The 22,642-nt window shown below is 38.7% G+C and overlaps 1 protein-coding gene across 3 annotated transcripts; it reads left to right on the forward strand.

The window, feature by feature from the left end:
• The first annotated feature begins 61 nt into the window (after positions 1 to 61).
• On the forward strand, positions 62 to 21,462 carry NAPEPLD (N-acyl phosphatidylethanolamine phospholipase D). Of its 3 annotated transcripts, XM_010580919.1 has the most exons (6): positions 7,327 to 7,349; positions 8,206 to 8,307; positions 11,602 to 11,914; positions 17,979 to 18,625; positions 19,668 to 19,782; positions 21,057 to 21,462. In XM_010580919.1, the coding sequence occupies exons 3-6, from the start codon at positions 11,618 to 11,620 to the stop codon at positions 21,180 to 21,182; spliced, it is 1,185 nt and encodes a 394-aa protein (XP_010579221.1). In that variant the 5' UTR covers positions 7,327 to 7,349; positions 8,206 to 8,307; positions 11,602 to 11,617; the 3' UTR covers positions 21,183 to 21,462. The 3 variants fall into 3 exon arrangements, with proteins under 3 accessions (XP_010579219.1, XP_010579221.1, XP_010579220.1); XM_010580917.1 differs by lacking the exons at positions 7,327 to 7,349; positions 8,206 to 8,307 and adding an exon at positions 62 to 267; XM_010580918.1 differs by lacking the exon at positions 7,327 to 7,349 and having other exon boundaries at positions 7,905 to 8,307.
• Positions 21,463 to 22,642: the final 1,180 nt, after the last annotated feature.

The following is a 22,642-nucleotide window of genomic DNA, read 5'->3' on the forward strand; positions in this document are numbered from 1 at the left end:
CCGCCGCCGTGAGCCCGCGCACCCCCGCGGCCGGCGGGGCCCCGCTGGGCGCGGGAGCGCCATGGTGAGGAGCAGGGCGCTGTGGAGCTGCTGCCTGCAGCTCGCCGCGCTGCCCTCGGCGGCGGGCTGGTCAGGTGGGAAGCCGCAGCCGTTCAACGGCTCCTGCTGGAGAGCCGGGGAGCCGCTGCGGAGGGGGTGGAGCGGCACTATGGAGGAGGAGGAGGAGGACGAGACTCCTCAGGGGCAGCAGCGGCAGCAGTCCGGAAGGTGAGCGGCTCTCCGGGGGCGGGGGTCGCTGCCCCCGCGCCTTCCTGTGGGCAGGGAGGGACCGAGCGGAGCCGAGCTGAGCGGCGGCTCCCGCCCCGAGCCCGTGCGGAGGAGAGGCACCTGCCCGACCTGCCGCCTTCGAAGCCCGGCTGGCGGCCGGGGGAAGGGGAGCCGGGGCAGCGCGGCGCTGCGCACCTGCTCCGAGCGCGGGAGCGGGGCTCGCCGGACGTTACGGTACCGGGGTCCCGCCGGGTGAGCGGGGCGGGGGGGGACCGGGCTGAGCCGCCGCGGGAGGCGGTGGGAAGCGGGGCCGAGGCGGGGAGCCCCGCCGGCGGCAGCGGGGCAGAGCGAGTGCGGGCGTCCGCTCGGAAAAGTTAGGCGGCGGGCGAGGTGCCCGGGGCCGGCGGGCCCTGGTTCCTGGCCGGAGAGGAGTCGTGTGAGCCGGCGCTCTCCTGCGCTGCCTCGGCCCCTGAGGTGGGTGCGGGCTGCCTGCGGCGGCGGCGACGGTGCTGGCGCAGCGCGGGAATGGGGCTGCCGCTGCCCGGGGGGGCGGGCGGCCCCCGACAGGTGCCGCGGCGGTTAGGGACAAATCGCGGCTCGCGCCAGCTCCAGAAACGCTCGGGAGCGGGAGATCCTTTCACACCGGTGAAAGAAATGCCGGCGGCAAAAGTCCCACCGCCTTCCCCCGCCCTCCCCGCGGCAATGCTTTCGGTTCCCGTAAATTGACAGTAAAATATGCTGCAGTAGCGCTCGGAGAGAAACAAGTTATATAATCGCCTACAGAAAAGCCCCAACAAACGCTTCATGGTATTGACGGTTTAGTGAATGTTTTCCTTTGGAGAGACGGACCGCCAGTTAGTTCGGTGAAATAATCTCAATGATCGGCAACTACCTCTAGTAAGGATTTAGGGAAAGTATTTGTTGAATGTCTTGACGGAGTGCAGTTAAGTTCATATTAAACTTCTGCAGAAGTGGTTTTTCTAGTGATGATTATGATTTCTTACTCTTCTATTTGCTAAATGGCAATTACGAAGCAAGTTTTCAGTTTTAATACTTAGATATTTTTTCTTTATTTTTCAAACTACACCAGCTAAAAATTAAAGAAAGTGACAGGAAAATCACTTGTGTCTTCTGGCAAAAGACCCTTGAAAAGTGTCATGTAGTTTTCAATTCACAGTAGCAGCTTCATCAGTTAATAAAGTAGGAAGCCTGATTCATTTTATAGATAAGACTTACAAGAAGAAATAAGATTTTTTTTATCTTATTTATGCAAGAATTATTGCAGCAGTTGATTTAGAAATGCCCAAAATTATCTGAAATGGAAATACCTGTTATAAAAAGATAATGGCAGTTCTGAATACCTGGAGACTGGAAGGCCCTGTCTGATTCATTTGCTGTGATGGAGAGGATGTGTTCAGGAGGGCAGGAAGTAAGGGATGATGGTGAAACTGTTCAAATATAAATAACAGTTAATTTGGTTTCAGCTTGGAGATTTGCAGCCTTTTCAAAAGGAAGCAATTAATTATTATTATTATTGTTTTCTTCACTTGTATTAACCAAGTAGATTTGAGGAATTGCCTCAGTAGAAATCTGCTGTTTCCTCAGCCTTTATAAGCTCAAGATTGAACCAAACATGCTAATTCTCTATTCAGAAATAGCTTTTTAAGTTCTTTTCTGCAAATGGGAAGGCAGTGGTTTTGTCTGTGATGAGAAGAATGGAAATGCTGCCATATTAATTAGTGCCTATATATAACGCCCACTGTGAAATTATTTTTTACTTTTGTCACATCTATGAAACTTCCTGATCTCGCTTTAATTTTTTTCAGTCAATTGCTGTAAGTATGTAGCTTGCAGTATGCTGGCTAGCACTGTAATTAGAATCATACATACTTCTAATATACTCAGAGCCAGGACCATGGTAAAATCTTGTGTCTAAATGCAGCTTTCAGTAAAAAGGATTTTTCTGTAAACCAGACGTTGCACTTGATTTGAATATTCTTAGAAAATCTAGAAAAGAAGTTACATGTTATTTACTGTCTGCATTTAATATCTTGGTATTTAGCAGTTGTATAAAGAAGGGGTGATTTGGGTTTGAATAACACACAACTGCGCCCAAGCAGATAAACCTTACACAGCTGTTCAGCAGAGAGAATTGGGCATTACCAAGTGACACTATGAAAACACTTTGCTGCCGTTGTGTCCCTGCTGTGAAAAACAAGGTTTAATAAGATGTTATGTGAGTGAAAAGTCAAGTGGTAAGGAATGTATATCAAGATGTATATCAAGAGATTTTCCTTGTGTAAGACCTGTTACCATGGTTGGAGCTGGTAGAGCTACTGTCTGCTGAGTAAGGCTTATGATAAGATTTCAGTTTTTATTGCTTATAGTATTTGGAAATAGTTTCAGTTGTTTAGGCAGAAATGTCCCATGCTGTGGACTGGTTTTTGAGGGAGGGTTTCAGTGAGATTCAGCTGTTTCTGATAATAATGAGACTGTGGCAGTAACAAGATGTTTATGTGTGTCTATTTAGGTGTGTTTAAATGAAACACTCTGTCTCCTTAAAACACCTACGTATTTAGGATGGTGCCTTGAAAATTAGTAGATGGTTCACATGTGTTGGAAATGTGCCTTGACTCTTCTGTAAGAAAAAAAAAAAAAAACAACAAACCAAACAACTTTTAATATTAACACTTCTGTTGACTAACAACCAAAGCACTTTGCATTTCCTTTAGAGCACATGAAGAGACATCATAATTTAGAGTTGTGGGGATATGGTAGAAGGCTGGTTATATATAGGAAAAAGGGTTGTCATGAAAAAATGTTAATGTGTTGTGATGTTTCCAGTTTCCTTGGGATTTGTGTTTTGCTGTGTCTGGTGTTCTGCCACTTGGAGTTTCTTTTAATGGCTGTGTTTCAGTTAAAGAACCATAAGGGTGCTGTATCGCATATGCTTTCTGGCTTTCCAGTATGAAGTTTTGGACATTTGAAACTTTATATTTGGAAAGGCTGGTGACCTTCTAGCTTAACTCATGTGAAAGATGGTCTTTGAACAGTGGCATTCAAGAAAAACATATTTTTCAACAAAGCAAAAATTCTGATTTCTTTGTTTTAACTGACCTGGAAATGATTTGTTTGGATTTCAATAAATTTGAAGTCAAATGTTATAAATAGTTCTATAAAATCCATATATCTATGGGGTGTGTGTACATACATACGCAGACAGAGGGAGAGAGAGAGTGTTGTTGGGACAAGAAAAAGTTGCGCTTATGTTGAAATCTAAGTAGATTTAGAAAGAATTTAGGGAAATACTTTTATATTGCAGAGAAGTAACATTGGGTCCTATGTGCTTGGACTTTGAACTGAAGAGAGGGAATGAAATAGACAAGCGTTTAAATATGTATATAAACAAAATTGTATGTGTATTAACTTAAGAATAAAAACTAGTTTAGTGCTTGGGCGTTGCTGTGCTTCCTGGACAACTGAGGTTTTATAAGGTTTTAAAGGATTATTGCCGGTCTGAGTCTAGAGAAAGTTTGCATAGGAGTTTGTTCCTTTCTGGCTTGGAGAGAAAAGGAAAAAGAAAATTAAAAGGCTTAGTAAATGAGGTGGAGATAGCAATTGTGCAGTTGCAGACATAAAAGTGCGAGAGTTATTACAAATGAACTGGTTCAGATCCTGCTTTGCCACGTGGATCCTATGGATCGAGGTTTTAATGTACTTTCTATGCACTTCTATGGATTACCTTGCCTCTATGGCCATGTGCTGCAAAGGAAATCGGTTTTCTCCTATAGTATGTTCAAGTGGAGCCTTAGTTTCATTATGTGTAGTAGTATTTATTTTTAGTCATATCTAATTGACATAAGATGTTAGATGGGAAATCTTTACCCTCAGGATGAGGTGCAAGCTTGTACAACTTTAAAACTTCGTTTTGGTTAAGAAAAACCATGTGCTAACAGCTTCAATGTTACATAATAACTTAAAATACTAAACCCAAGATGCATAGGCTGTTAACGCATGGGAGTGGCTAAAGTGTGTTTATGAATGCTGAACTTTAAAGTTCGGTTGTTTTTTCTAACAGTAAGCCCCATCACGGAAAGGTTTGCCTCTGTTATTAACTGCAGTCACATCAGTAGACCAAATGAAACTAATGAACTACTCATTTGCATAAGTGGAGCTGGTGCCAGAACACTAAAGTTGGGGTCCAGATCCTGTAGCTGGGTTGGTACAAGTTTCATGTTTGCTTTTTTGGAAAAGCTGTATTGAAATTCTGTACATGTGTGAAGGGCCATCCATGGAGATTATTGTTGCTGTTGGAATCCACAGTTTATGTGCCCAGCTGTGTGCATGTACTATCTTATCTTATTTTTCTGTTGATTTTAAAAACTGTCTGCATTTGATTTGTGATCCAGTTATTGTCTCACGTACCATAACACAGCTGTAATGCGCAAACCTTGCTTCTGTATGTTGTCACTCTGAGTCCTGCAGAGCAGGTAGGAAAACTTTCATCCCAGCTCTTGCGTCTTCAGCATTCTTCCCTGTACATTAAGTTGTCATATGAAATTGGTTGTTTAGGGAGAGCAAAGGAAAGCACTTTCTGTTCCAGTGTAGGGAAAATTGACTCCTGCTTTCCTTTGGTGACTGCTTCAGCAATAGCGCAGAATAACACTGCTCTTGTGCTTAATCATAATGATAGTCTAGGCTGCTCTTTTAAATGTGATGGCCATATGCCAACTTTTGGATGCTTTTATGCAAGACTGCAGTAAAAGATGAGGGTAAAGAGGGGAAAAAACTTATTTTAATAGGCCTGTCTAGCTAAAGAAATTGGTTACTGGGTCTGTCATCTCTGTTAACATGTGTGGCCCCTATGGACAACTACTGTCATATCAGGGATCATAACCTAAAGAGAATATGCATGTAACAGAAAACCTCTATAATATTAAATACAGTTCATAAACACGTTTGGGAGCTACAAAGTGCTCATATTGGACAGGCACAGTCAGCTGGGACACCTGGAAACAAAGGAAAAATAGTTATGTATTGTCCCAGTTCTAGGAAGAGGCTTCTTTATGCAGTTGATACAATGCCCATAGCTGATCAGCTTTAACCCAGGGTTGAGAAATAGCTGGCTCCAGCTGCTACTGATGGACCTGACTCTAAAGCCTATTTGCGTTTGTGTCCAGAGGCATATAAGGGTGTAGCTGATAGGCACTTGTAATGGCTATGAATAATTTTCTGTTGGTTTAGTTCCCCTAATGAATGCCAGGAAAGTAGAGGTCGGAATGTGTAGTGCCCAGAGTGGGCTGCCTTTTGGGTGGTAGGTAGCTATTGAATTTGCTTGGTTATAATATGAAACATGACTCTCGGAAGAGGTAGCCAGAGAGTTTAAGCAGCATCAGTACTAAATGTGAATGAAATGTTTGCTAGGGAATAGATTGAAATATATTAAGTGTAGGGGGAATCGTTGAAGCTAACTTGGTGGTGTACGTAACTGAGCTACACTGGGTGAATTCTAAATGGAGGGTATTTAATGAATTACTTTTTTATAGCAGCACTGGCATGAGTAGTTTTTGTTTACAACAGCATATTCCTGTTCTCACCCTTCCCTGTCCTAGCCAGTTTGTTGGTACAAACACTTGCATGGTTACGCAGTGATGCAGGTGAAAATTAAGTGCTTCTCTAGGGGATGGGAAGGTAAGAAGTGACTATCAGCTAGATCAGTTTCTCGAACTAATTCACCATGTGGACACAAATGTTTGTTTTGGCAAGCCTGAGGGAGTAATGCGGGCAGAAATGGATTGGCTCATGGCGGTGACTGCTTAAGTAATACAGCTGTTGTAAGAATATGCCTAACAACAGACGACTGTGGGTAAATGCTTCACATTTGTTTTATTTGTAACTAATTTTTTTTCTCTGTTATGTCTAAATAAAACTTTGTTTTGTTTTACTGTTGATCTTCAAAACTAGGTGAGAATGGTAAAGGATTCATCCTAATTCTATGACGTTGTTTATGGAGAGCTGTTTCTGTTACCAACTTGATTATTCATCTTTCTTGAATGGTACACAAGATCACTGCAGAGTCAGGATATTTACAGATCTGCTGAGAACAGAGAAGAGCTGGGCTGGCAACCTATAGCTCTGCTATGAAATGGGTGCATCCAAGAATGGAAGGCGGCTGTAATAGCATGGATTTTTTTTTTGCTTTGTGGATGTTTGGAAAATATGGAAATAGGATATCACACAGAATGCCAAGCTGGCTGTTAAAATGCCAAATAATTTGAATGGCAATTTCTGCAATGGTTGTTCTTGCTTGCAACTTTTAATGGGAAATCCCAAATAATAAAAGTATTTATAGATCAGCTAGCTGCAATCTTGAGAGATCTTCTTTGTGTGAAATCCTAAGACCAGGAGTGTCTGGAATAATTGCTGTTGGAACTGCTGTTGCCATCATCATAAAAAAAAAAAAGTATAGTGAAAGAAAACTTCCAGGTTGTGTAGCAGTATATGGTTTGCAGAAAGCTCAGATTCTTGCTTTGGTAGGTCTACAGTGGTGTGGTGAACAGCCTGAAGTACTGCACAATAAAAGTTGAAGTGCATTCAGAATTTTCCAGTCTGAAACTGTTCATTAATTAAAGCAGACAATTTCAGACCTGAAGGAAAAATAAAAGCACAGCCAAAACTTAGCTGGCAGTCATTTGATAGTTGAGTGTGCGGGAGCCTTTTTTCAATGCTCCCTAGTGTTTGCAAATATTGCAAATACCTGACCTTTTAGCTGAAAACTTTTTTTTTTAGTTTCAAGCCAAAAAGTGTGCTTTTTGCAGTCATTAAAAATATGCATGTTGAAAGAAAACTTCGAGTTGTGTGGCAGTATATGGCTTGCAGAAAGCTCATATTCTTGCTTTGGTAAGGCTACAGTGGTGTGAATTTGCTAGGAATTGTGTGTTGTCCCTTTTAGGTGATGTGTAGTGTAGCCCTGTTCTGGATGTAGTCTATACAGAGAGACAGTGGTTAGAAATGAACTGAACTTCTTGCTTCAAAAATAGAGAAAACTAAGGATATTTGAAAAACTATGGAATGTTTGCAAGGTAAGTATAAAGTTCTGTGGCTGTTGTTGGGTTCCAGTAAACCGTAGCTTCATAGTAACTCTTTCTTAAACTTTCTGGCTTATGGATTTGTTAGATAAGGACCACACTTCTGTGTAGAAAAGAGGGATAAGTCTGTTCTGGCAGACTTCATGGTTAGTAGCTTGTCTGTATGCTTAGTAAGGGGAACTACATCCATTTCATTTATGGAGTAGTGGATGTTAGAAGAGACTGGGTGGAAAATGTGAAGACTCACACATTAGATTCTATGTCAATGAATTTCTTTTTCAAAAAAGCGAAAATAATTTGGCTTGCAGCTCTGCTGTGTTTAAAAGACCATTTAAAAAGAAAAATTTTAATGTCAGAGTGCTTCTTGTAATGTATCCTGTTTCCAGCCTTCTTTTGGAACAGAAAGTATTAAAATGTTTAGTTAAACTTTTAATTATTTTCCTAGATAAACAGAAGACTCAAAGCCAAAATATTTGTATCCAAGTTTTCAGTTATATAAGCAATGCTAAAATAAACAATTGACCCTAAACCTGTTGTCCTAAGGGCTATATCCTGTTTACAGGTGTAAGCCTGTTTACTGGGACATAAGACATGGGTTTTCCATGCCACATCCTGCCTGATCTACCACTTCTCTCGATTTGTGGGTTACTAGGGGCCCATTAGTGTTTGGTGGTGGAAAACCAGTTATGTGAGCTCTGCATTTTGATTCATGTTAGGCTTCATCCTATTCATCAGACAGTGGTGGTCTTCCCCTCTGTCTTGAGTACCTTCTGGCCTCATGGATTTGGCATGACTAATGGTCTCCTTTAGTAGTTTCTATGTCTTTGTCCATTTTTTTTCCTGAATTCAGTTGAAACAGTGATGCATCTCTGAGCACAGAGAGGGTGGTTGTATTGGGTCTTGCCTGAGCCTCTATTACAGGTGGTGGCAATCCACTTGCCCTTGTTTGGGGGTAAGTCACCTCATCCTGAAGGATGGGTTCCTTTTGTTAAGAAAGCAGTTTAATGCTTTTAAGTAGAATAGTAATTTTCCTCTTTGTTTAAAAGTGTGGAAAATAGAAGACTTCTTGTGAAACCTTACAATAACAAATATTCACCAAGGACATGACCCCTTCCCCCTGCCCCTCCCAAGTGAACACAACTCTACTCCAGTTTGATTTTGGTGTCTCCATCACTCATAATTTGGCTGGCAGTCCAGTGCTTAAATTATTTCTCAAGTGCCAACCTATTATTTTTTAGAGGGAAGAATTCAAGACAGCTGGATGAAAAAATCAGCTCATTTCTGATTGGGTATTTTCTAATATTTAAAATATACCTGCCAAATCTCCTTGTCTGTAGAGGCTTTCTTTTGCAAAAGGGTAGGAATCTCCTTGGACTAGTAACTGGTTGAGTTTTATTTTAAGCTAATGATTGCTGGCTTTTAAGAAATGATCATCTACCTTTTTTTTAAATAAGAAAAATTAGATTTCTTTTACTGTATTCCATGAATATTCTAGGATATATTTTGCCAGTTTAAATGAAACAGAAATGAACTGGCAAGATTGATGCTTCAAAGGAATCTACAGTTCATCAGGAAAACTTTGTCAGTTAATTGTTTGTAAATGTGTCCCTTTCTTATGCATGTAAAAGGGTTTAAAGTGTTCTGTGAGCACTGAGGTCTTTTATCCCTTCAGTTGCTTATGGAATACTAATGAAAAGTAATGTATGTGCATCATGTGGAAAATATTTTGGCAGACAGATACCTGCAGTGCCTTAAATGCTTTGGCATTGTCTTTGTTTAATCAGCATAGTTGATCCCTACTTCCCCTAGAGGTTTATACTTTCAGAATAAGATCAAAGGTTTGTATGAAAATTTAAGCACAAGTAGAATTCACCTATTTTAGAGATGAATGCATAGATAAACAGAAGCTTAAAAATAAAACCTTAGGCACTCCAGTCTCTAATATAAAATGTCTTGTAGGAACAATAATTATGGTAGTTATATATATTTAAAAATCAGACATCTGAGATGTTAACAGAAGAATTTCCTGGAATTAAGTACCTATCTGATTAAGCTTTTGTGATTTGTTTTCATGATGCTTTCTAGAAGAGAAACTATGCTGTGTCTGCATGCTTTGCTAAATTAATAAGCTGACTTGGCATTGAAAATGTTCTTTGAGGAATGCCAAAAAACCCAAAACAAACCCTCTTAAGTTAAAGTAACAGTCAAAGTATCCATTACAATTTTGGGGGTATTCCGTCTGCCTTTTTGTGGCACTGATTCTTTTTATTACCATGTATGTCTGCTTAAAATGGTAGAGCAAGTTGGGTGGCTGTTCATTGAAGGCTGATTCCAGTAAATGTTTAGTGAAATAGAGAAAAAAGCCTAGGAGTATCAACAGTTAAATTAAAATTATGATGCAGATGTGGTATCTTATTGCTAAATAGAAAATACATAAATGAAGTGATTTCAGTAAAACTATGGGGAAACTAGAGTACAAAGCAATTACATTATAACAAGATTATGACCAAGGGTACTATTTATAAAAAAAAAATTATCAGCAATGTTTTCTGAACGTTATTCATGCTTCTTTATCAGAAGTGAATTTTGATGTGTTAATTTTTATCTCTACTGTATGGCAAAATAATGGTTATTTTGTTAAGAAAATATCACAATATTTATCAATTGTGTATCTTTGCAGCTGACACCATACTTTCTGTTTAGTAATCGGTTGCTGCTGAAATAGCAGGGACATGCTCTGCGTTTGAAGTTGGAGCATCACCAGTAAATGCATTTGGGTTCAATTTGATAACATTTCTTATATGTGTGTAAAATCTTAGCTGTAATGTTGCAGTGACAATGTATTTCTTTTTCCCTGTAGTTATGAACTTATGAGGGGCACAGAGTTATGCAATTTCTAAGAAAACTGTGGGCTTTAATTCTGTTTTCTGAAAATGTTGTTTGAGTGGACTGGCTTTGGTACCTCAGCCCAGTGCTTCTCATATGAGTATACAGCTAAAGTTTGAGTATCTGAGTTAATGAAATAGTAGATAGGCTAAAACATGGGGTGGAGAGTTTTCTTCAGGACAAACTTTACAATTTCTTATTAAAAATTATTCCTGCACCTAAGCAGTATATCATGCTTTCTGTTCATTACTGGTCGTCTTCTAGTTTTTATCAGGTAGAGTTTGTAAGTACCAGAAAGTTGTGCACTCTTTGAAGTAGCACCCTATTTTTTTAAAAAAACTGTCAGAACAATGTATTTACTTTCAACTGAAATGTTGAAAGTAAATATAGAAACTGAGGCATTTAGCTTCAACTGAATTGCTTCAGGATCTTTTAAAATGAAATAGGGATATTTGTTTTTTCGACCTTGGATATAATGAGATGAATAGGACTCCATATTCCTAAACTCTGCAACACTTAAGTGCCATTTGGAATAAGAGACTCTGACTACTGAGTTTGCAGTTTTCCAAGAACTGTGCCAGAATTGTGACTTTATAGAAATAAGCTTTTCTCAGTTATCTTCTCACTTTTTTATATTTCACAATGGAACTAAGAACAGACATTGCAGCCATGACTTATTTGAGATGTTCCAATTTTCTGTGGCCTTTCACTTGTCAGTTCAGTTAATGTGTATCAAAATTGTATTTGAAACAGTTACTTTTACTGTTATTACAATAAGCTTTTCCTTAATTTTGGGCAACGTGGGAAATAGGACCAAATGTCTTTTGCGTTCTGACTTTTCTGCATGTATGTGCATCTTGTCAGTGGAAGTAATGTGTTATCCATGCTACATGAGGCTGCTGCTCCTACTACAAACCAAGGTCACTATGTAGGCTAATCTTAAGGTATTGTATAGTTCCAGTGTTTCTTGGACAGGTTTGCAGGATCGTATTACATCAGGCACTAAATGTTGTAAGTTTCTGGAGGAACTTCCTTAATTTACATTTTGGAAGAATAGTAACCCTTCCCTCTCACTCTTGCAGTTGGTAGATAATAGTGTTAGTATCTGAAGTAGTGCATACCGGGGAGTAAAACTCTGCCTGAACTACAAAGAGCTCTCATGTCTGCTTGCCACAGCATGTTTTTGAAGTCTTCTGTGTAATAGCGACTGTTTTAAAAGCATATTTTGTTGAGGGAAAAAAAAACAGTAGATCATAAAATGAGAAGGGCAGGCTTGTTTCTAATGTGTGTGAGAACATTCAACCTTATGAATGTTGATGTTAGTCCAAGAAAAGATTGATTAATTTAAAATTTATTTTAGTTCTCCTCAAAAAGATATGGATAAGAAAACAGATGAAGAGCAGCCTTTGACTGCATGTAACCAGTATCCTAAAGAAGTGGTGAGGAAACGCCAGAATTCGGGTCGAGGTTCCAGGGGCAGTGATTCTTCCAGGACCTCCAGGAAAAGCTTCAGGCTGGACTACAGATTAGAAGAGGATGTGACTAAATCAAAGAGAGGGAAAGATGGGAAATTTGTCAACCCGTGGCCAACGTGGAAATCGCCAACCTTGCCAAGTATTTTGAAATGGTCCCTCATGGAAAAAAATAACAGCAATGTGCCATGCTCAAAGCAGGTAAATACATGAATGTTTTCTGTCCTTGATTTAGATTGCTTTTACCTCTCTTCTAATCAATAAAATAGGACAGTTTCTTACTAATGCTTATTAGGCATCTTTTGGAGACTTTTCTAAGTCTTTTTTTTTCCTTTCTGATTTTATTATCAATTTATTCTTTTCAAAAAGTGGGTTAATACTTTCTGCCTCTTTAATTTTTTTCCTTCTTTCTGTTAGTTTCACACCCTTTGATTTATCCAGCTCAGTTTATATTTACAAAGCCAGCAAAAATGGCCCCCTAGCTCAATCATAAATTACAGTTACACTCTTTCCTTTTTAATAGGTATTGCCTTTATGAAGCATACTACTAACATCATTTGTATTGCATGAAATAGCTGTGGCATATCTCATTGTAAAAATTTTGCCTTTTGTTTTTTTCTCCAGACTGCCATTTACTACATGCATTACACCTTTTTCATAAAAATGTAATAAATATTTACTGTCACTTACTTATGGAAGTGTTTGCAAATCTATGTTTTTCTGTTTCAGTCCACAAGGAGAAAAAATTGCATGTGTTAAAACTAACCTGAGCAAGTATTTGTACTGAAATACTAAAGGTACAGTGCCAGTTTACTGGGAAACACCATTATTTGTTCTTGGTGTATTGCTCCTGTCAGATATTGTATATAAAGGAGGAGGCAGGGGAAGCAGCCTCTGAGAGAGGCTTCTTTTCCATGAGGAGTAATGGATACTGGAAAGCCATGGGTTGTCTTTGTGGCCCCAAGAAGTGTTACGATTGCTATAGTTTTGACAGTTAGGATTACTTCTCAGTGTATTTTCTAATGTGTTGACTGCACTTTGGAAAAGCTGTGCTGAAGGGTGCAGAACCAGGGAAAGCATTTTTGAACAAATAGGTGTTAGTAATGCTTTTAAGCATACAAGAAGGCATGCATAAGCTATAAACCTCACAGTCAGTATTTAGCAAAGAGCTTACACTTTTCATTTTTATCTTATATGAATTACCTGTGAAGGAAGGAATTTGATCAGCTTTATGGACAGAAAAGCCATGTTACTTACTAACACATGATGGTCAGAGGTTTGGGGATTTCTCTAAGGATATGTGGCATGGAACATGTTTAAGGAAGAGATAATCTTGGTTGTAATTTTTCTATAATAATAATAATTTGACTTCAGAAAGAAGCACAGCAAACCTATGTCGGTCTTGGAATCCCTTCCAACAATTTACTGTTTTAAATTTGGTGTCCTGCTTCTAGACATTATCTGCACCTTGTAGTAGTAGCAGTGGTTGTGCCTCAGTGTGTACAGCTTTCTAGGCAGTGTGCTGCATTATACTTTGGCCACATTTGTGTAAAATTCATGCTTGGTGTTTTCAGTTGTCTTTGACCGCTGCCCTATTCCGTATGTGTACAATAGGCTTCATATCTTGCCAGGACCAGTCAGAAACCTGGTTGGTGACTGAAGTACTTGGAAGGCAGTGCTAAGGTGTACTTCACAGTATAGAATATACAGCACTCTGATGGTAGTGGAGAACTGCAGCACTCCCCTTTAATTTACAGATTATCCCTGCAATAAAGGATGATTACAAAGAAATCTACACTGTACCAGTTGTAAAGCTGTCTCTCTGACCCAGTTGAAATTCATTTTGGACTAATTTTATTGCTTTGCATATGAAATTTTTTAGTTAAGTGCCTGCAATTACTCAGGAGCTCAGTGAAGTAAATCAGAAATAGAAAAACCTAGATAGGGATCAATGAAATGCCCTTCTTGATTCCTCAGCCATTTTGATGCTTGTACTAGCTATGTTTGTTCCACACCTAAATCAACCTGTAAAGCACTTCTGACCTTGTTTAAAATTCAAACTAAGGGCTCCATACTTTATTTAGCACTGTCAGATAGAATGTCCTTTGAGCAGACTACTACTTCAATTTCCACATTGAGCGTGCCTAGTGATACCCTGCTATGGTGGGCAGGTTCAGTTTATCTGTACCAAGTGCTTTGCATATGTAAAAAAACCAACCCATATTATGCAGGATATGTACTTCACTGTGTAAAAGCTATATGTATTATAACTGTGCCTTCATAAGAAGTCTATATCATTATCCAGAATGCATAGACTTCTCATATTTTCGTTACAGGCTTTATTAATAACTCTTTTCAGTGTTGTTGGAGTATCTTTAGTTGTTGGATCAACAATTTAGATTGTTCTCATTTCTGTAAAATCCAGTGGTATTCCAGTATGCACTAAGCACCAAAAATCCTAAGCTAATTAGCTAGTCTTACCAAAGCCTGTCATGTGTTTCTTCTTGCCTTGCATTAGGAAGGAAAGAAGAACATGGGAGGGGGGAAGGGGAACAGCAGGAGGAATTTTTGTATTACTCCAGTGATGAAGATAAGACAGTATTAGGCACATTTTGCTTCTGTTGGTAGCTGATTTGACATTAATGTCATGTGTCAAAGATCTGTTGTAAATTCTTGTAGTATTAATGTTTCTAGTTAGCCTGACAGAGAACAAAATGTACTATAGCAGGATAAAAGTTCCATAGGATTATGTATTTCATTCATTATCTTGTTTTACCCTGTTGTATGAGTTTTAAGAATTTCATATGAAGTATACTGCCAGTAAAACTTGTGTTTCAATCTGGAATCTTATGAATTATGAGTCCTTATTGCTTTAAAAGGTAATTTTGGGGATTTTAGCATACTTTGGTAAAACACAAAAAAAAAACCCCAAACACCAAATCAACCCCAAACATAAAATCCATGTACTGAGAAGTAATTTCTTTAGCTATTTCCCCATGTGATTTACTATGATAGCTCAACAAAATGCCTGATTTCTGATCTCGCTCTCTGAGGAATCATTGATTTGGATCAGAGGCCTGTGTATCACAAACCTGCAGATATCATACAGAGTCTGTGCTTTCCAAGTTACACTGCCTTTGTGCTCCTTGTTTGCGTTGAATTTTTGTTCACAGAATTTTATTTAAATAGGTCAGGATACCAGTTGTTTGAACTGCGCTACTCTTTATTTATCCATCTTCCTGTCTGTGTGTCCTTTACAGGTGCCTTTTTAAGTGATTAGTTCTACCTTTAAATCAACTATTCAAAATACTTAATAGTGTCGATCCTAGTGACATCCCTGTAAAGCATCTAATAGTGCAGATGTGTTGTGGTTTTACCCTGGTAGGCAGGTAAGCCCCACACAGTGGCTCGCTTACTCCCCCACAGTGGGATGAGGGAGAGAATTTTTGAAGGGCCAAAGTGCGAAAACTTGGAGGTTGAGATAAAGACTGTTTAAGAGGTAAAGCAAAAGCTGCATGCACAAGCAGAGCAAAGTAAGAAATTAATTCACTCCTTCCCATAAGCAGGCAGGTGTTCAGCCATTTCCAGGAAAGCAGGGCTCCATCATGTGTAATGGTTACTTGGAAAGACAGACACCACAACTCCAAACATCCCCCTTCTTCCTCTAGCTGTTATACTGCTCAGCACAATGTCACGTGGCATGGGATATCCCTTTGGCGAGCTGTGGTCAGTTGTCCTGGCTGAGTCCTCTCCCAACTTCTCATGTACTTACAGCCTACTGGCTTTGATGCTGTGTAAGCACTGTTCAGCAATAGCTAAAACATCAGTCTGTTATCAACACTGTTTTGAGCACAAATCCAAAACATAGCACCTTAGGAGCTATTGGGAAGAAAATTAACTCTATCCCAGCCAAAACTAGTACAACATGTTTGAGTCCCAGTTAAGAACTCACTGTTCACATCTGCCAATTAGCCAGTTCTTCATCCATATAGTATTGTTTATTAATACTTCATGATGCTAATTTTAGAAACTAGTTTTTGTCAAATGTCAGCAAAAATAAAGTGGATTCATTTAGAGTTCTTAGAATAATTTGTTGTCTACCTCTAAACAGCTACTTAAAAAGAACATTTTCCATAAAATACGTACTTACTGACCTAAATTGCATTATGACAATTATTACATTCCATATCTGAGTCTAATTTCTTTGATATAATCTGATTTGTTGATTTAACCACATGTAATTTGGTGGGTTGTCCTAACTTCCATTTTTGAGTAAATTATGTTAGTTTTGTGGATCTTCCACTTTTTTTTAATTGAAGTGTCACAATCTATGGTTCAGAATTCTGCTGCCAGAATGAAATAGGGGTAAAGAAAGTTATGCTTCTTTCTTGGAGAAGCAGTAGTTTGTCTCAGTCTACTACTCATACTTTGTTTATTTTTGTATGCATTAAGTCATTGTATTGTACAAACCTTACATTCAGCTTTATAGAAGGTTATCTATTTCTTGTTCCTGAAGACAGTAGTGAAACTTTTTCAATAGACATGTCTTGTCCATTAGCGCTCAGAAAAAGCAATTTCTTGAATGTTATATTACTCACAGTAGAATTGCATGGGGGTGGAGGTGTATGTGTTTTGTTTTTTCCCAATGTATGCCCTCCAAATCAATAAAATATGGCGGAGAGAGTAACTTCCCTGAAGCTGTCAGGACTGTTTCAGCAAGGGAAATCCTAGAGTCCTAAACTGTCACAGCATCAGCTGGACATTTAAGGGAGTGGGAGGTCAGCTCTTTATAAGCTTGCTCATAGCACTAATCTACTATCCTAGACTTAGAGAATGAGAGCAACAACCATTGCAGGTAGAACTTGACTAGGAACCAGAAGTGCTGGGACATCTGTGATTACTGGGGGAGAAGAGTGTCAGGAGTCTGTAGAAGCTGCCTAACCGAGGAAAATTCTTCTAAAGTGATGCGAGTTCAGACCAGAACAGTTTGGGAGGAGACCCTTAGACATGCTGCATCAGAGAGGGAGATGGTCAGGAACTCTGAGAAAACTTTTTGGTTGGTTTTTTTTTTTAATAGGAAAACTCTTATTTATTTCATATAAGACTTCTGCATAAGCATCTCAGCCAAACTGCAGTGAAGAATGTAACTCCGGTTCAAAATGAGAGAATGACTGGTGGTTGGATGATGAGTTTCAGTAGATAATATACAGCCATGGCCTCCTTTGTGCCAACTTGAGGCTACACACAGAGTCAAGTTTGGAAGCTGACTGAGCTGAAAGTTGTCTGTTTTCCTCCTCTGGATTAATGTGCAGCTGGATCAGTTCTCTGACCCATCAGGCTTGAGTAGGGACTGCATAAGTATTGATGCTGGAACAAGAGGGGAGATGGGGGAAGGCTTCCATAACTTTTTTACACAGGGAGTATGGATTTAGATTGATTTGAAGTCATTCGTGGGACTGCATCCTGAACAGGGATGATCAGTATAGTGACTTATTCAGTAATAATTAAACTTTAATTACCTTGAAGGCTTCAATAAAGCATCATGAGAAGCATAACTAAGTGCCCTAAGGTCCATCTTAAAAATGAGTTTGTGTTTTACGAATGTTCATTGAATTATTGGCAGGATAGAATTGTAAAAGCTAATATTAACCAAGTGAGGTTAACCTCCGTGTGCTGCTCCTATATGTAATGGGGAGAGAAAGAGGGTCTGCTAAAGGCTAATAGATCAGCTTTTGTGGAGTGCTGTTAGGAACGTGGCATTCTCTTTCATCTGTGGGTTTGTGACTTATTTGTGCTAGGACTTAGGGGATGCATCATTTAGTTGCACAAGCTAAACTTGAGTATTTGTTACAGTAACTCTGTGTGTGTGTGTGTATATATAGATATTCTTTTCCAGGTTGGGGAAGGTCAATTGATTACAAAGCCTTTCCCAGGATGCTGTTAGTGTCTTGCAGTGCTTTCGCTGCAGTGCTTTCAGACTCTCTCTATTAGTAGGTCTCCTGGCCTGATGGGATACTCTTGAGCTCTCTCTTCTCTCTCTTGACAGAGAAGTGAAAATGTTACAAAAACTTAAGATGAAATTAGGAGGAAGTAGCTGAGAAAATGGTCATTAAAAAGGCATCTGTTTTGTGTTGTAGTTCTCTGCCTAAAAATATAAACAAAGCGCAAGTCTTGACTGTATTGATTTGTGCTTCGTATGTAGTTTTTGTTCCACAGCCAAGTACATTCTGAAATCTCTCATGCATATTGTGTTCTTTTTTGCTAGGAACTCGATAAAGAGCTTCCAGTGTTAAAACCTTATTTTGTTCAAAAGCCGGAACTTGCTGGGAAGACAGGAACTGGTATGCGAGTCACGTGGTTGGGACATGCCTCAGTTATGGTGGAAATGGATGAACTTATATTTCTTACTGACCCAATCTTCAGCCAGCGAGCTTCCCCTACTCAGCTGGTGGGTCCCAAGCGCTTCCGAGGACCTCCGTGCACAGTAGAGCAGCTCCCCAAAATAGATGCAGTCATGATCAGCCACACCCATTATGATCATTTGGACTACAACACTGTAACGAGTTTAAATGAACGCTTTGGGAGTGAGCTGCGCTGGTTTGTGCCTCTGGGGCTCTTGGACTGGATGCAGAGATGTGGTTGTGAGAATGTGATTGAACTGGATTGGTGGGAAGAGAACTGCGTCCCTGGTCATGATGCGGTAACTTTTGTCTTCACTCCTTCTCAACATTGGTGCAAAAGGACTGCGACAGATGACAACAAGGTTCTTTGGGGCAGCTGGTCTGTCTTGGGACCTTGGAATAGGTTTTTCTTTTCAGGAGATACTGGATATTGTGTTGCTTTTGAGCAGATAGGTAAAAGGTTTGGACCTTTTGATCTTGCAGCCATCCCCATTGGAGCTTATGAGCCAAGGTATGAAAAGCAAAGTTTGATCAAAATACATAAATGAAATTATATACTGATGACAAATACACCCGGAAGTGAAAACTGTAGCCATACTTTATTAAGAATATACAATAGAATATAGAGGCAAAAGAAGGAGATTGCTGAGGCAAAAGGACATCACTGAATGGAAGAGAAAAAAAAAAAAAAGCAGGCAATTGGAAGATGGAGCTGAAATGTCTAGGATGCTTGTGTCTATGTGTGATGTTCTTGGAGTTTTATTTCTTCAGTCTTAAGCACAGCAAGGATGAATCAGCTGACTTTCTTCCATGAAAAATGTTGAGTAAAAATCTAGAATTACTTTGTGGCTTTTTTTCTGAAATAGCATCATTTAATCCAACCCATTTAGGTGCATGCAATTTGCTACATTTTTCTCTTGCTTCAGTCTTCACGCTGTTTTTGCAACTTACCTGGAGATAATGATGACTCCTTTATAGTGTGTGAAATATCTGTTTGTTTAGGCATCTGTATCCTACTTATGATGGGGTATCTAAACTTCTAGATAATAATGCTCATATAATGCTGGAAGCAAAGCATGTATAGGCTGGGAAAGGAAGATAGGAATCTGAATAACATTGTAAAAATCCGGTATCTTTCAAAAATTGCTAGATTCTCTCTTCTGCTTTAACACCATTCCCTTAGGCTATCTTCTGAAGCACACACTTCTTGGTGTGTGTTGCTAACCTAAAATTTTTTTGGGGATGGATTTAAATCTATGGCCTTAATGCCTCAAGGCACCAGTAATATGTCCTTATACTATTAAAAATATAGATAAGAAAAAATCTGTTTGAAAGGGGGAGTAAAATACATGAACTGTTGTTTCATGGGTATGTTGATATATGGCTTGTTGAGTGTTCTGTATGTTTTTCAGATGTACATGCTCCATGATTTTTTTGATTAGGTAGGCGTATTTTTTTTTTTTTAGATTCTTTGCAACTTATCCAATGAAAGTAAAGAAGAAATCTTGCACTGAATTAGGTGATACAAAAGAATTTGCTTTGTGTTTTGGTAGGTGGTTTATGAAATACCAGCATGTGGATCCTGAAGAAGCAGTAAGAATCCATATTGATGTTCAAGCAAAGAAGTCTGTAGCAATTCATTGGGGGACCTTTGCTTTAGCAAATGAGGTAAATTTCAACACTATGCATGAGTTCAGATTTCCTGAGTACATAGTCATTAATGAAGCTTTGCTCATGCAGTTTAACCTACCTATCTGTAAATGTAAACTTAAAATGTAAACTTTGTGTGAGTGAAAAGTTGTTACTATATGTATTGCAGTTCAAAACAATGCTTAGGTTTTCATAACAATTCTGTAAAGACTAAGGTGAATTTGAAAGTTATTGAAACAAATGTGGAGGATTTCTGATCTCTGAAAGCTGAGGAACAGGAAAGGTGGGGACATGTATGCAATAATAAAAGTAAACTCAGCAGTGCATCACTTGGAGACAGTGAGAATTGCATGCCTGTAGGTCAATACAGTATTTATTAATCATGTCTGTCTAGTAAGTAAATTGAATAGTATTTTTAATAGTTGATTCATAGTTAAATACCAGCAAGAATATGAAAAACTGAGTTATTCTGAGTTGCTGATTTTTTTTTTTGTAAACACCACCACCACCACCCTAACCCCTGCCCCCAAGTCTGTACTTCTAATAAGGAGGTTACTACACAGGTACCTTCACAGTGACTAAAAACGCATTGAAAGGGAAGTACCTACATCTACTTTGATACACCCTGTCTGGTAGCTGTTTTTCAGCTTTGTCGTTGCATCAGTTGCACCACTTTATTTTATAAATCAGTCCCAATGCTGTTATCTGCATTCACCTGTTAATGTCATGTTTTCTTTAACTTGGATATAACATTTTCTATCCACGATGCTTTCAATAACCTGTGTCACTAGTGCCCACGGTACAAATGCTACTGTGCATTTAGAAGCACAAAAAAAGGATGATTTCTCCCTGATGATGCCTTTTCTGAAATGTAACAAATATAATGAAATAACTTCGGGGGACCTCATTGAAAGGGCAGTAGTTTTTTCAACAGTAGAGCTGACAACTTGGTTTTACCAAACGAGAGAGCACGCCATCTGCTGACCTGCGAGCACTTCCTCCTCTCGATGTGTTTCTGCTTCGAAGGGGTCTAGTTCAATACGTTGAACACGACTGAATTTTGGATGATAGATTGTGCCTTGCTGGTTACTCTACAACTGTAAATCAGCATCCTTATCGTTTAAAAACTGAACACAAAACTAAACATTTTAATTTGACAAATATCCTCCCTCCCCCTTTTTTAGGTAATGTTTAAAATGTAAGCCGTTTCTTGTCCAGAGCAGTGATATCCTCCCCCCCCGCCCAATGCTGCAATGGTATCTTTTTCCCTCATATTATTCTTATTTTTCCAGTATTACTTGGATCCTCCAGTTAAACTGAACGAAGCTCTTGAAAGATATGGCTTGAAACAAGAAGACTTTTTTGTCTTAAACCATGGAGAATCACGGGACTTGAGTACCAATGATGGGTTTGAATAATGAAACAGTAGCAGTTCCTTGTAAGCCCTGTTTGATTTGAACTAGTAATTAATGTTACAAATATGAATATGATGCACTTACAAAGTAGATTTATTGGAGTGAATTGGATTTTTAGATGCCAGGTTTGTCAGTTTCAGAACTAAAACTTTCACAATAAATTTTACTAGTTCTATTGTTTATAAATTTTGAGGGGTGATCTAAAAACTGGTTAATATATAAGGTATTGTCTGGGAATAACTTGCAGTTTCAACTCTTGTGTACGCCACTGATAAATTACTGTTTTTTTTAAAAAAATCTTCATCTTACCTGCAGCAGCAATAATAACCTCAGCACAGGACATATTCTTAGAATTAATGGCTGACTAATTCAAGTCATTGTTAGAATGTCATCTCCCACTTGTTAGTCATTAATCTTCAGGTTATGCCCTCTACTTTGATAGATTCACTGTATGTTTTGTGGGGTGGAGTCTTCCAATACAGCTGTGTTGTTAAAGCACAAGCACAGTAAAATAACTATTTTACTGAGTGCTTCTACATTTTCCTATATTAATGAACCACAAAAGCTGAATTTTACAATGATCTAAAGAAATGTGCCTTCTAAAGAGAGAGATAATTTAATATTGCATCATTGATGTGTAAAACTTACTGCTGGCCAGAGTATCTGCACACTTCCATTGTTTGGTCAATGTTTTTAAGTTAGGTCTGAATGTGTCTAAAAACTTTCTCGTCAAATGCAGTACATGAAATGGAAGAATCCCTTAATGGTGCTTGCCTTTGCATTGACTTAGCCTATTAGTAACTACTGTTTGGTTTTTTGTTTTTGTTTTTTTTTTTTAAATGAAAAGTCTTAAGCAAGGGCTGTGGTATTTTTTTCTTATAGCTTCCTATAATTTTTAAGTTGAATGAGCGATTACAACATTATTCAGTATTGTAAAACTCAGCTAAATGTATCTGTATCAAATTGCCATGCTAATTTACAGAATTAAAGCCTATTGTTGCCAATAAAAAGGGTTGTTATTCTCCATAATTCATTGGCAAATCATTTTTTTGTTCATGATTTGCTTTGGTCTATGGGATATGTGTATTTTTTAGCTCTTGCTGTGCATTACATTTTATGTTCATACTCCATGAAGATAAATTAAAAAAAAAGACACATTAATTCCATGCAATTTAAAGACATGAACTTCTGGCAAGTAATTAAAACCTGTTAATGAGATTTCATGCTAGGAGCAAACTGAAGTAATATTTTAATTGTTGACAGTTATCTTTTAAAAATTTTATATCAGGAAGTCCTAGAAGTCTTGTGCTGTTCTTTGTTGGTATTAAGATGTACAAGGAGGCAAAGAGCAGTTAGTCTAAGTTCATGCTGAGGAAGGGTTCTGGAACAGAGGATTACACTTACATGTAAGAAAAAGTAGTGTATATTCCTTTGGTGGGAGTCATATTTGACAAATATCAAGA

This window comes from Haliaeetus leucocephalus, unplaced genomic scaffold (assembly GCF_000737465.1).
Source record: "Haliaeetus leucocephalus isolate CR32 unplaced genomic scaffold, Haliaeetus_leucocephalus-4.0 Scaffold751, whole genome shotgun sequence".
Lineage (NCBI taxonomy): Eukaryota > Metazoa > Chordata > Aves > Accipitriformes > Accipitridae > Haliaeetus > Haliaeetus leucocephalus.